The following is a 13,103-nucleotide window of genomic DNA, read 5'->3' on the forward strand; positions in this document are numbered from 1 at the left end:
AAAACAGCATTTCTCAACCATTTGGGCACCAGAGACCCTCTTGCTCCCTTCCTAAAGTGTGTCAGGGAGATCTCAGGGACAGGCACTGGTCCACAGACCAGTCATTGAGAAACACTGGACTAAAAAGCCACTAATTTTGCAATCTGCATGTTTGTCATAATTTTTGTGCCACTTTAATATCACAGTTCTCCAATCTGTTCCAGACGTCACACGCTAGTTAATCTATACTTCAGCACAGACTAAGTTCCAAAATATAAAATACAAAAAATGACTGCCCCTATTAATTGTAACAAATGATATCAGCTAAAGCAAGCAGACAGATATATGGAGACCCACCAGCCACTTCCATTACAGGAGGCTGTGATGCTGCAACAAGGACAGAAGACTCCATATAGAAGACAGCCCTGCAGCGACACTGGCTCCCCTGCCTAGGCAGTCACCGATACACAACTCAGCCCCTTGGTCTCCCTAGGCAGCAACTGACAAACTTTGTCCCCAGTTACTCCCTCGCTATAACTACCTGAGCTGTAAAACAGCTCAATACTCTCCCCCACTTCCCAATGCTACTGCTTCCCAAAGTCTTCCTAAGACGTTAGTGGTGACCCTGATCTGTCGTACCTCTTAAGACAGGGATGGAAGCCACAGAAGGTTTGCCAGACCGCCCCACACAAGCTAAAAGCTCTACTTCTCAGGCAGCTCTTTCACATGCAAACCTCCCCCTTTCCCTTCCATCATATCACAAGCTCTTCACCATAAGTGGAGACACACTGGGAGGGAGGTGAGGGCAGCAGCATTACTTAAAGGGTTAACACCATCATCTGCTTTACAATTTACTATTTAAAATAAGATACATATCCGTTGAGACATTTGTTTTAGGCTGTAAAAAACAATATGGATTTGTACATTAACTTGCCCTGTCCTGATGAATCATTGCAACCTATGGCTTCCAAGGCAGAACAAACCTGCTGCAGCAAACAACATTCAATGTCTGCCAGACTGGCAGAGGGAAAATATGCCCTCTAATTTTATCCCAATTTGAACATAAAAATTCTCATGCCTGTTTTAGTGACTATCCCGTTTTCCACCCAGCTCTACATGATTAACAGTACTCAGTATCAGAAATTATCACGGCTCATGTATCCCAAGTATTTTCAGACTTTGCTCAGACTAAATCTCAGTTTCTCCATTCAGGAAAGAGAAACATTTGGCTTCTTTTCAGTTCACAGAATCCCAAGAATTATGGCAACAAAGAGCTCGATACTAGTTACCAAGCTGTCTGCTAAGAAAAAAGCAACCCCAAAATACAGAAGGGATCAGGTCTGCTCATTTCTCTTCACTGTGCAAAGCAGCAGCCCTGGTGTAAGAAGGCTGTCTCTGGGCAGGTGGGATGTGGAAGCTCTGAATAAAGAATGCACCTGTGGTTCCAGCAGGACAGTTGGTGCACACCACCTCCTTAGTCTTGGGTACTATGGCGCAGCTGGAGCCCCCTGGACATGGACAAGGCTGACAGTCTGAGGGAATGCCTGTCGTTGCATCTCCATAATACCCATCACTACACTTCTCACAGTGAGGGCCTGCCGTGTTATCTCTGCAGTCGCAAGCACCTGTGGGTTTTGGGGGTGGGTGGGGTTTTTTGGGAGGGGAGGGGGGAGTAAAGGGGGAGGAGGGAAGAGAAAAATACCAGTGCATGTTTTTAATATTGTTCCAGTCACTATCCCCATCCCATTACTCACATAGAAAGAAAAAAAATTAAACAAAACAAAAAAAAAAATCAGATCTCCTGCTGCTGCCCCCCTCACCCCCAATCTTCCTCCTTACCAGTCTCTGGGTCACAGCTCTCACTGTGCCCATTACAGGTACACAGCACACACAGACTGTATGGCCCAAGGCTAGGTGTCTCCCTCCTATAACCTGGGGCACAGTGCTCGCAGAATTGCCCATGGTATCCTGCTGGGCAGGTACAGCTCTCCACCCAGGTTGCAGGGGTTCCAGGCTCAGGACGAGCGCTCACAATAGTGACATCATCCAGGTATCCAGCACCTGGAAAGAGATTGGGAAGAGAAGCATTTAATTACCCACACATGAAAAACGGTATGATACGAGCCCAATACAGTATATTTACACACAAGTCAGAGATAGACCGCACAGTGTTGGAAGAGATGTGTTTGCTATAACTTCAGCAGCAAAGTCAGCAGTTGCTTAGGTTGATGTGAGAAGGATGCCAGGTAACCCAGAGAGAACAAAGGCCAGAAAGCAGAGAGGGCAGTTCCCTATGGATGAGATACAGGTATGTAGAGCTGGTAGCTTGCCAAACAGCCGTCATACAAAACATAGCAGGGTGCAAAGAACACGATTTGTGTAAATACATTTTGGCAGTACAAATCATGCCTTGTGTGTGCACTGTTTATAGTTCCATTCAGAAACCAAGAATGGTTCCTAACCTTCCCTGTTACAAGAACAGACAAGCCCTGTATGCAGTGGATTCTTCATCAGAACCACACTTTCACAGTAAGAGAAAGAAGAAACTACCTAGACATCCCTCTGCCCACTCTCTTTTGGGTTTTTCTCCTCCAAAGTCACCTCCTCTTGGTATCTTAAGGTGACTTTCCCTAGTAATTCCTCTTAGGAAGAGCTCTATGACAGATGTAAAATGATTGTTATATGTTGACATAAGGATGTTTGCTCTAGTGTAACAACCCTAGAACTCCAAACAGAACCCCAAGGATCATGGGATATTAGCAGCAGCTGGAATGCTCATCAGATAAGTCACACTGCCCACTTCCTACCCTCTATTCTATTATCGGTACATTCCTCTTGTGTAAAAATATTCCACTTCAAATTCTTGTAGATTCCCAATCTAAGAAGTTCTTACTTTTTTTTTAAATCTATTTATTTTAGCATGAAAATCTCTCAACGGTTTTCAAGGCCATCGATGTTCTGTCCCTAATCAGAGCCAGTTCCCACAGCACCTCCTTATGTGGAACTCCCACTTAAGTAGGTTGCCTGAGGCAGTTGTGAAGGCTAGGACTATAACAGTGTTTAAAAGAGAACTGGATAAATTCATGGAGGTTAAGTCCATTAATGGCTATTAGCCAGGATGGGTAAGGAATGGTGTCCCTAGCCTCTGTTTGTCAGAGGGTGGAGATGGATGGCAGGAGAGAGATCATTTGATCATTACCTGTTAGGTTCAGTCCCACTGGGGCACGTAGCATTGGCCACTGTCGGTAGACAGGATGCTGGGCTAGATGGACCATTGGTCTCACCCAGTACGGCCATTCTTATGTTCTAAGTAAACAGAGGTTCTGTAAAATGGGGAGGTTTTGGGATCAGGCCCTTCCCACTTAGAACAATTATCTCTCATCAGTTTTGTGTTTTCCTGTCTCTTTCCTCTTTACATTACAAGTGTAATAGCAGTAGAGTAGGTGCCACACTTGTTAAAGCAGGAGTGGCCAACCTGAGCCTGAGAAGGAGCCAGAATTTACCAATGTACATTGCCAAAGAGCCACAGTAATACGACAGCAGCCCCCCCATCAGCTCTCCCCCCCGCACCTCCTGATCAGCTGTTTCGTGGTGCGCAGGAGGATCGGGGGGGGGGGCGGGAGGAGCAGCGAGGGTACGGCAGGCTCAGGGGAGCGGATGGGAAGGGGTGGAGTGGGGGCAGGGCCTGTGGCAGAGCCAGGGGTTGAGCAGTAAGCACCCCCCAGCACATTGGAAAGTTGGCGCCTGTAGCTCCAGCCCCAGAATTGGTGCCTATACAAGGAGCCACATATTAACGTCTGAAGAGCCCAGGGGTGGCTCTAGACATTTCGCTGCCCCAAGCACGGCGGCACGCCGCGGGGAGCGCTCTGCCGGTTGCTGGTCCCGCGGCTTCGGTGGACCTCCCACAGGTGTACCTGCGGAGGGTCCGCTGGTCCCGCAGCTCCACCGAAGCCGCAGGACCAGCGGACCCTCTGCAGGCATGCCTGTGGGAGGTCCACCGGAGCCCTGCCTGCCGCCCTCCCGGCAACCGGCAGAGCGCTCCCCGCGGCGTGCCGCCCCAAGCACACGCTTGGCTTGCTGGGGCCTGGAGCCGTCCCTGGAAGAGCCGCATGTGGCTCTGGAGCCACAGGTTGGCCACCCCTGTGTTAAAGAATCCTGGCATCTTTGCGACCACTTCCTTCAGAATTCTGGGGTGAATTTGGTCTGCTCCAGATTTTCATTAATCAGGTCTATGCATGGTCATGACAAAAATACTAAAGTCACCCTAAACCCACTTTCCCAAGTAGTGGAATGACTCACTTCTCTCACTGTATGTCCCACGGATCTTGATAGAAGTCAAGTTGTAAAGCAGCTTCTGAAACTCAAATGGGGTAAGAGAAGGCCTCCACGGGTAATCTGTTGCTTCATGGAGCCTATGGAGAAGAGGCATGAATAATTTTCTATGCTTACAGTTTTCACATGCTGATGGCTGTGCTCTTTCAATGGACCATTTGAGCAATTATATGCTGTTACAACACACTTAGGATATAACTATGTAGTACTACTAGGCCATATGCACTGCATTCATCTGATGGCATGATTATGAATTCCATTTTGAAAAAAAAAAAAAACCTTAACAGGTCTGGTTTTCTTACTGTGCCTTCTGAGAACACTGTCCACCCCAGGCTAGATTCCTGTTACAGCAATTACTCTCCTTCCTCCACAGTCAGCCCCGACTCTTTCCATGTTACAGGGAACACTCACTCACCTGAAGGCATACTTCACTGTGTTCTCGCTAGGATAGGAATTGCCCTGAGCAATAAGAGGCACAGATATTCTAAGCCCAGCCCCTTCAAGCACCAGGTCCTCTGCAGAGAGACGAGTGTCCTGCCTATCCACCCGAAAGGAGAAGGTCAGATTTTGAGCATAACTCAAAACCTGGTTGCCCAAAAACTTGCCTGAAACAGAAACAAAACTCTTATAATTAGGGGCAGAAAAGTGAAGATTTACTATATGGTAACATGGTAAATTTTTAGAGAGAACCTTGTCTCTGACTCTACTTACCAGGTGCAATGAAATAGATAGGGAAATAGCTGTCTGAGATAACAGAGATGTCTTGGGTTTCCGCACTCCACTGGAGTAAAATTTCAGAGCCATCTCGCTGTTCAGCACGCCACTCTTCCTCCCCTGAAATACAGATTTACTAGGGGAAATGCTCTATAAGGTATATACTGTGACGTTGCACTGCATATGTTTTATGTGTGAATATGTATATAAGTGTAAATATAATGTAACTGGAATATGCTTCATGCAAAAGGTCTCTTGTAAGGTATCATTACAAAGCTTATAATCTACTGACTGTGTTCATCCTATTTGTATGAATGTATCATTCTTGTATCTAAAACTAGAAATATGAAGTATTACTTGGAGGTCCTATTGTAATTATGTAAAAAGTGTGGGCCATTAAGGGTGGCTTAGGATCTTGATGGCTCCCATTAACTAAAACAACTGGTCGTAAATGGCTGTTTACTTGCAAGCCTTCCTGTATTCGTGAGTCAGGCTGGAAAGAATGGAGGTTTGGGGTCTCACAGGACATGTCACCTGGTACTGGAATCCATCTTAAACCTGGTGCTTTTCCATTTAGAAGGAGGGGTGGGGACCCAGAGAGACGAAAGATTCCCACCTTGTGCCAAAGCTATAAAAGGGGGTGGAACAGAACAAAGGGGGCTGGCAGTCATGAGAAAACCTCTAGTTACCACCTGAGCTGGAACTAACAAAAACTGTAGCAGGGGAAAAGACTGGGCCCAGACTATGAAGGAGTCTAGTCTGTGAAAGCAGCTTATTGGAACATCTCTGAGGGTGAGATTTACCTGTATTCAGTTTCTTAAATCTATTAGGCTTAGACTTGCGTGTTTTGTTTTATTTTGCTTGGTAACTTACTTTGTTCTGTCTGTTATTGCTTGAAACCACTTAAATCCTACTTTTTATACTTAATAAAATCACTTTGGTTTCTTAATTAACCCAGAGTAAGCAATTAATACCTGGGGGAGCAAACAGCTGTGCATGTCTCTATATCAGTGTTATAGAGGGCGGGCAATTTATGAGTTTACCTGTATAAGCTTTATACAGAGTAAAGCAGATTTATTTGGGGTTTGGATCCCACTGGAAGCTGGGTGTCTTGGTGCTGGAGATAGGTGATTTGCTGAGCAGTTTTTGGTTACAGTCTGCAGCTTTGGGGGCATGGACCAGATTGGGTCTGTGTTGCAGCAGACAAGCATGTCTGGCTCAACAAGGAAGGGTTCTGGCGTCCCAAGCTGTCAGTGGAAAACGGGCTCAGAGGTAATTTCAGCACATCAGGTGACAATTCCAAGGGGGTCTCTGTGACCAAACCCGTCACAGATACCATATCACGCATGGAACACAATGTGTCACCCAGGGAATTTCTAGCTTACATTTTATGCACTGGTGCTAACATGCTTTAGGAAGTTTGTGTCATTATTTCCACCCTTTTACAAAGAGAAACTGCTATGTTACCAGTTCAACCCAGAACCTACAAAGTGCTAACTTCACACACATTATGCCCACCATTTTCTCTAACTTTCAAAGGGCTTGGCTACACTTGAAAGTTGCAGCGCTGGGAGTTACAGCGCTGGTCGTGCAGCTGTGTAGGGACAGCGCTGGTGTGTGGCCACACACACAGCTACCAGCGCTGGTGTGTGGCCACATTTGCAGCATTTGCAGCGCTGTTGGGAGTGATGCATTATGGGCAGCTATCCCAGCGTTCAAGTGGCAGCAACGTGCTTTTCAAAAGAGAGGGGTGGGGGTGGTGTAGTGTGACAGGGAGCGGGGGGAGAGAGAGAGAGTGGATTTTTGGAGCCAACACTGTGTGTTTAGCTTCCTGCCTTGAAAAATCAGAAAATGTTCGCGACCCCTTAGTCTTAACTCTTAATTGCAAACAGCCTGCATCCAAACGGACTCCCCGCTGTTTCTCTGTCAAGCAAACACTCACTCCCTGCCTGCCTCATTATCTCATTTGATTGTTCACAGCCAGGTACAGATTGATCAAAGCAAACAGGAGCTGTGTTATAAGCAGCTCCGGGATCAACGGAGCTCCGGAGCTCCAAGTTCACAACAAAACAAAGAGAGGCTGCATAACAAAACAAACAGAGTAATTTATAAAAGCATTCTGGGATATCTGCTAATACCCTGGAAGCCAATAACAGCGCTGGTGTGTGTCCACACTTGATGAGCAGCGCTGGATCACCAGCGCTGCAATCGTTACACCCCAACCAGACCAGGTGTACAGCCAGCGCTGCAGCCAGGGAGTTGCAGCACTGGATGTGCCTTGCAGGTGTGGACGGTTACTAACTGCAGCGCTGGAAAGCCTCCACCAGCGCTGCAACTTTCTAGTGTAGCTAAGCCCAAAGAGCAGAGGTTTTTAAACCACTCTATCACCAGAAAAAACATAACACTAAGTAGGGATGGGAGAACTGCAAATATCTGGGGTTTTGTGAAATTTGTAGAGACTTTCATACTTTGAAGTTCAGGCTTCCATAAAACATTTTTTTGTTTTCCAGAGGAATTTTAATTAAGAAACATGGTTTCCAAGCTGCATAGCAGCCCATACAGCTTACTGCTGCATGAAAGCAAAAAGACATTGTACGAAAAGTGGGTCTTGCCCTGATTCTAGGACTACCAATGAAAACAACAGGAGGCAGCCAGCCAGAAGGCACATTTTGCCAAAATCACACTGAACTCAAAACCCAAGAGTTGTTATATTATAAAGTTTAGAAGCCCAAACTTTTGGCTAGGTTCTCAAATTGTGCAAATGTCTTCTCCTAGCTCCGGCATTAAGCATAAAGAGAAATGTTTACATCCTCAGTACACATATATATTAAAACATTTCAAACCTAGATGCCTAAAGTCATGCACCTAAATCCATATTTGGCCACCTAAAAAAATTGTTTGATGTTTGAAGACACTGAACACCTCCTATTGACTTTAATGTGTATTGTAGGTACTCAGCACTTCTGAAAGTGATGCTACATATTTAGGTACCTACAGTCTGAATGCCTTGGCTACAGTAACCCAGCCCAGGGAAAGGGGAAGAGGAGCAGAAGGAAAGAGTTAATTTTTAGATTGAAGTCCATAGCACAGCCTTGAAGTCAAAGGAAGATCTGTCCTTACCAGTCTGGAAGTTGGAGACGATGCTGTAGATACTGTAGCCAATGGCATTGGTGCAGACCGAGGAGTGACCAAAACAGAAGCAAGGGGTGCAGCCCCTCGGATTGGCTGGATCCAGATTGAAAAATCCAGGTTTACATCTAAAAATGAGCAAGAGTAAGAAGTTATTTCTTCATCTTTTTTCCAAAACACACAGCGACCAAGAACACTCCTGAGACATATGCAACAGAGCTATTGAAAGGGCGAGTCACCTCTCACAGTGGAATCCCTCCACGTTGTCCTTGCAAGTACATCGCCCTGTTTCAATACTGCAGTCATCTGTGCTGCCAGTAGGATTGCATGAACACAGCCTGATGGAGACAGTGGAGAGGAGAAAGAAACCCATTGAGAACTGGGTACAGAAACCCGAAGAGAAGAAAGTTTACAGGAAAATTCACACACTCCCCTCTTGACCAGTAGCTTCTTCTTCTATTTTAACTACAGGAAAAGAATCCCTTACCTGCACCCAGCCTCTGAGAGGGAATGGAACCCTGGCTGGCATCGGTCACATTTATCTCCCATCACACCTGGTTTGCAGCTGCACCGGCCGTAGTTATCACACTGAGTGCTGAGAGAGCCTATGGGAACAGGAGAAAAAAGGGAAGTTTAATAGAGCGTGTGATTACATTAGCTGTTGCAGATCAAACTGTGTGCTAAGAGAGCTTTGGGGGATATGCAGGGAGAGGGAACAGAAGAACAGTGATGTGTCACGCCAAGGTCTGGAATGAAAACTTGCCAAGAGCCTAAGGGCATCATCTGATTTACATGACGGTTCATAAACGTGTATCTCCCATGACATCACTCATAGACTTTAAGGTCAGAATGGACCATTATGGTCATCTAGTCTGACCTCCTGCACAACGCAGGCCACAGAATCTCACCCATCCACTTCTATAACAAACCCCTAGCCTATGCCTGAGTTATTGAAGTCCCCAAATTGCGGTTTGAAGACCTCAAGCTGCAGAGAATCCTCCAGCAAGTGACCTGTGCCCCATGCTGCAGAGGAAGGCGAAAAACCTCCTGGGCCTCTGCCAGTCTGCCCTGGAGGAAAATTCCTTCCCGACCCCAAATATGGCGATCAGTTAAACCCTGAGCATGTGGGCAAGACTCACCAGCCAGCACCCAGGAAAGAATTCTCTGTAGTAACTCAGATCCCAACCCATCTAACATCCCATCACAGACCACTGGGCATACTTACCTGCTGATAATCAAAGATCCATTGCCAAATTAATTGCCAAAATTAGGCTATCCCATCATACCATCCCCTCCATAAATTTATCAAGCTTAGTCTTAAAGCCAGATATCTCTTTTGCCCCCACTACTCCCCTTGGAAGGCTGTTCCAGAACTTCACTCCTCTAATGGTTAGAAACCTTCACTCAAATGTTATCTTCACATCTGTGCATCCGAAATAAAGCTGTACTGACCTTGCACTTGTTTTGCTTCCCCTTCCATTTTTCTCAATCCCATTTCCCACTTCTATTCTCATTTTCTCCTTGTACCATTTTTGCTCCTTTCCATTGGGTTTTCTCCCTTCTGTCTCTTCCATTCTCACTGTTATCTCTGCATCTCCAGTTTATCCCATGCCTTCTCATTATCCTTCCCTCAGTACAACACTCGCAGTCTCCTTTTCCCCACCCTCCTTTTCCCAAGTCTCTTCTCTGCACCCCAATCATCATTTCCCCCTTTGCCTAGGTACCTCCTCATTAGTTCCCTTCACACACAGATTTTCTTCCTTGGTACTCCCACTTCTCTGCCTTCTTAAGCCCCACCACGTCTACAAGTGCTGCAAGCTCACACACAGATAATACCCAACAGGCCCCCTCTCCTAGCCCATGCTCGGGGGCAGACTGTCTACATGTAGGTTTCCTTTTTTCAGCCAGCCTGGGCTCTCCCCAACTTTCCTGTATTGCAAGATAGGCTCCTGAGCATGGGCTATTCTTGGCCAGGTCAGCCTTCTCTTTTGCTGTCTGTGATCAGGGAGTGAGCTCCTAAAGGACACAGTGCTGGAACAGCTCAAACTTCTTCTCCTCCCTATCAGGAGGCCAGATGACAAGAGCACTGAGAAGGAACACTTGGCCCCACATAGCTCACATGCCGTACGTCATACTGGTAGAATTTAAATGCTAAGAAACCACTATACATCACACTGATAGACTTTGAATGCTAAACCGAACAGTATTGAGGAGGATTGGTAGAGGAACACATGACCTCTAACAGACTCCAAAGCAAGCCTCACATTTGTAGCAAGGAACTGTCTTAAAGCTACGTTTTATAAAATTGCATCTGAATGAAAATTTTGACCTCCCCCCCCCCTTGTGAAAGGGACACAAACATGCTCCCTGAGTTTGGTCCTCAAGACACAGTTTACTCAGTTTCTTTAACTCTTTGAAGACAGAATGTTTTCTCCCAGGCATTTGTTTGGCTAGCAGTCTGGGAAAATGTCAGTGTTCTAAGGGCTAATAAGTGAACCAATATGTAATATCATGCAACTTTTTATGTATAAAAAGGAATGGTTTCTGCCTTCCATTTCAGGCTGCACTAAAAGGCTGTGTGTAACAGCAAGTGAAACAATTATAAGAAGATTAAACCAGACAGAATAATTAAGAGCGAAGGACTCACAAAACCTTTCCCATATACAGTCAAAGTTCAAACTCCCTGTGTGATCCAGTCTATAATTGTTTATAAAAACATTACGTAGATAAAAATATCATCCTAAATCAACTCCACACACTTTTAATACACACTGGATGCCAGCATACCCTGGGCAACAAGTCAAGGGCTTAGTATTAAGTTATAAAGACCTTTGTAATTTGCCCCTACATACCTGAGCAATCACCTCTCTTCCCATGTCCGTACTTGGCATTTACAGTTGGCCTGACTTGATCTTAACGTAAGGCCCAGGGAAAGTTTGGGGGTGGAGGCAGCAAAGAAAAGGGTGTGGGCATGCCTTTCTTGGTCAAAAGTTTTTTGAATGTGGAACTTCCCTTCTGGAGTTCATAGGGAGATCGTGCTTGCAACATGCTCTCAAGGCAGCTAGTGAAGGACTGTGCCAGACCTAATTTATTTCAGCTGGTCTATTTTGGATTATCAGCTCTTACCGTAGCTTCCACTACCTTTTTGTTTTCCCCATTCCTCTTATTACTTGTGGGATTGATCCCTATACAGGTCAGGTAATTTGCTTGACTACCATTAATTTGTTCTTATGACAGACATTTTTTCTCCCTCCTTCCCCCCGCCCCCCGCAAAAATCCAGCAGAGTATTTTGACTTTCCTTTAAAAGAGTTTTTTTAAAAGTTTGTTTAGTTCATATTTTGTGGTGCTTAGATACACTACCACAAATGTCTTATTTCATTCACCCTTTAATAAAACAAGGTATTCAAACTGTTGCTTTTGGATACCTAGATGATTTGAAAAAATTCTGCTGGACTGCAACAGCTCCAAAGTTCCATCTACTGGGTATGTCCAGGGCCTTGCCCATGTTATAACATACAGAAAAAGCCCTTCTAGAATGCATTTGAAAAGGAACTATTGTATATGCATTGTATCTGCTTAAAGTCTACGATCTTGGCTGCTGTGCATTTTCCTTGAAGCAATCAGATCAAAATATGAGCAGGTTACTTAACAATTCTAAGTTGAAATAGCATCTGTTGGAGAGAGGGATAGCTCAGTGGGTTGAGCATTGGCCTGCTAAACCCAGGGTTGTGAATTCAATCCTTAAGGGGGCCATTTAGGGATCTGGGACAAAAATCTGTCTGGGGATTGGTCTTGCTTTGAGCAGGGCTTAGACTAGATGAACTTCTGAGGTCCCTTCTAACCCTGATATTCTATGTTGTGCACTTTTTTTTTTTTTTTTTTTTTTTTTTTAAAGTTTACAGGACGGAAGATTCTGCATCCTGACTTACCAACAGTGTTACAGTTACATGGTAGACATCCTTCCTCACTTCCAAGGCGGTAGAAGTTCTCCCGGCACCTTTCACAGTTGGCACCATCAGTGTTATCCAAGCAGCCAATGCAGTGACCACCATGGCCCGTGGAGCGGTACAGTTCAGCATCAAAGTAACACTCCTGTGACCACCCATTGCAGTTACAGGCTGTGGAAAAAAGCACAAGGTTAAATCAGTTCCTATCCATAGGAAGGTATCCTACTCTCACCTACAATACTAGACCTGCCCCAGAAACAAGGTGTAGGAAAGTCAGCAGAAGAGTAATTGGTCCAGGAGAAGATGTACATGATTATTATATCAGAGAGCAATGCAACAAAAACAAAATGAGTTAGAAATTTATCAGGGGTGAAGGAAAAGCAGATGTCAAGGAGTCAGAGACATTGTGTTAGTGTGTGATAGGGATGTAGGTACTGCTGGTACACACAGACTTAATCAGCAAAGACAGATGGAATCTAAACAACGCTGCTCTTGCCATTCCAATCAATGAAAACAGCAGCACAGCCAGAAGTATTTGGTTTCCTTCCCTCTGCTAGATGGAAGAAACTAGTCTTAACAAATACTCTGCTGAAAAAACACTGCTTTCTACGTATGTCAGGAGGAATACTACAGTTTCCATGCTGCTCCCTTGCCAGCTGGGCTACAGCTTTCCACCCTTCCTGCTGCCTTCCCACACAGTAATGCTATTTCAGGCATGCAAAACAGTGAGAGAAGATAACAGTGACACAAGCCTTACAGAAAGTCCTGTGAGAAAACTTTCTTCTCCCTCTCATGCAGAGAGATTTTTATGTCTAGGGAGTGAGGTAGACAAGACACTGGTTTCATTGGGCTGTCAACTGAAGTCACAGGACTTGTATCAACAGCTGGGACCTTTTAATACTAATATACAGTCAGACAGGAAGAAGGCGCCTGTCTGAAAGTCTTCCACCATTCACCCTCGTAAGTAAACTTCGAGGTGCAATAGCTCCTAACAGAAGACC

The 13,103-nt window shown here is 45.3% G+C and overlaps 1 protein-coding gene across 2 annotated transcripts in view; it reads right to left on the reverse strand.

Annotated features, from left to right (window-relative positions):
- The window catches only part of LAMC1 (laminin subunit gamma 1), a 151,077-nt gene that overhangs the window by 17,979 nt on the left and 119,995 nt on the right, over positions 1 to 13,103 (reverse strand). For both annotated transcript variants that reach the window (XM_045027225.1, XM_045027224.1), the window contains exons 5-13: positions 12,085 to 12,273; positions 8,642 to 8,759; positions 8,394 to 8,492; positions 8,146 to 8,282; positions 5,023 to 5,145; positions 4,727 to 4,916; positions 4,279 to 4,391; positions 1,819 to 2,040; positions 1,416 to 1,604 (exon numbers count right to left, since the gene is read on the reverse strand). In XM_045027225.1, coding sequence (XP_044883160.1) covers positions 1,416 to 1,604; positions 1,819 to 2,040; positions 4,279 to 4,391; positions 4,727 to 4,916; positions 5,023 to 5,145; positions 8,146 to 8,282; positions 8,394 to 8,492; positions 8,642 to 8,759; positions 12,085 to 12,273 — 1,380 coding nt within the window. The remainder of the gene's footprint in view (positions 1 to 1,415; positions 1,605 to 1,818; positions 2,041 to 4,278; positions 4,392 to 4,726; positions 4,917 to 5,022; positions 5,146 to 8,145; positions 8,283 to 8,393; positions 8,493 to 8,641; positions 8,760 to 12,084; positions 12,274 to 13,103) is intronic.

This window comes from Mauremys mutica, chromosome 8, assembly GCF_020497125.1.
Source record: "Mauremys mutica isolate MM-2020 ecotype Southern chromosome 8, ASM2049712v1, whole genome shotgun sequence".
NCBI classification, from domain to species: domain Eukaryota; kingdom Metazoa; phylum Chordata; order Testudines; family Geoemydidae; genus Mauremys; species Mauremys mutica.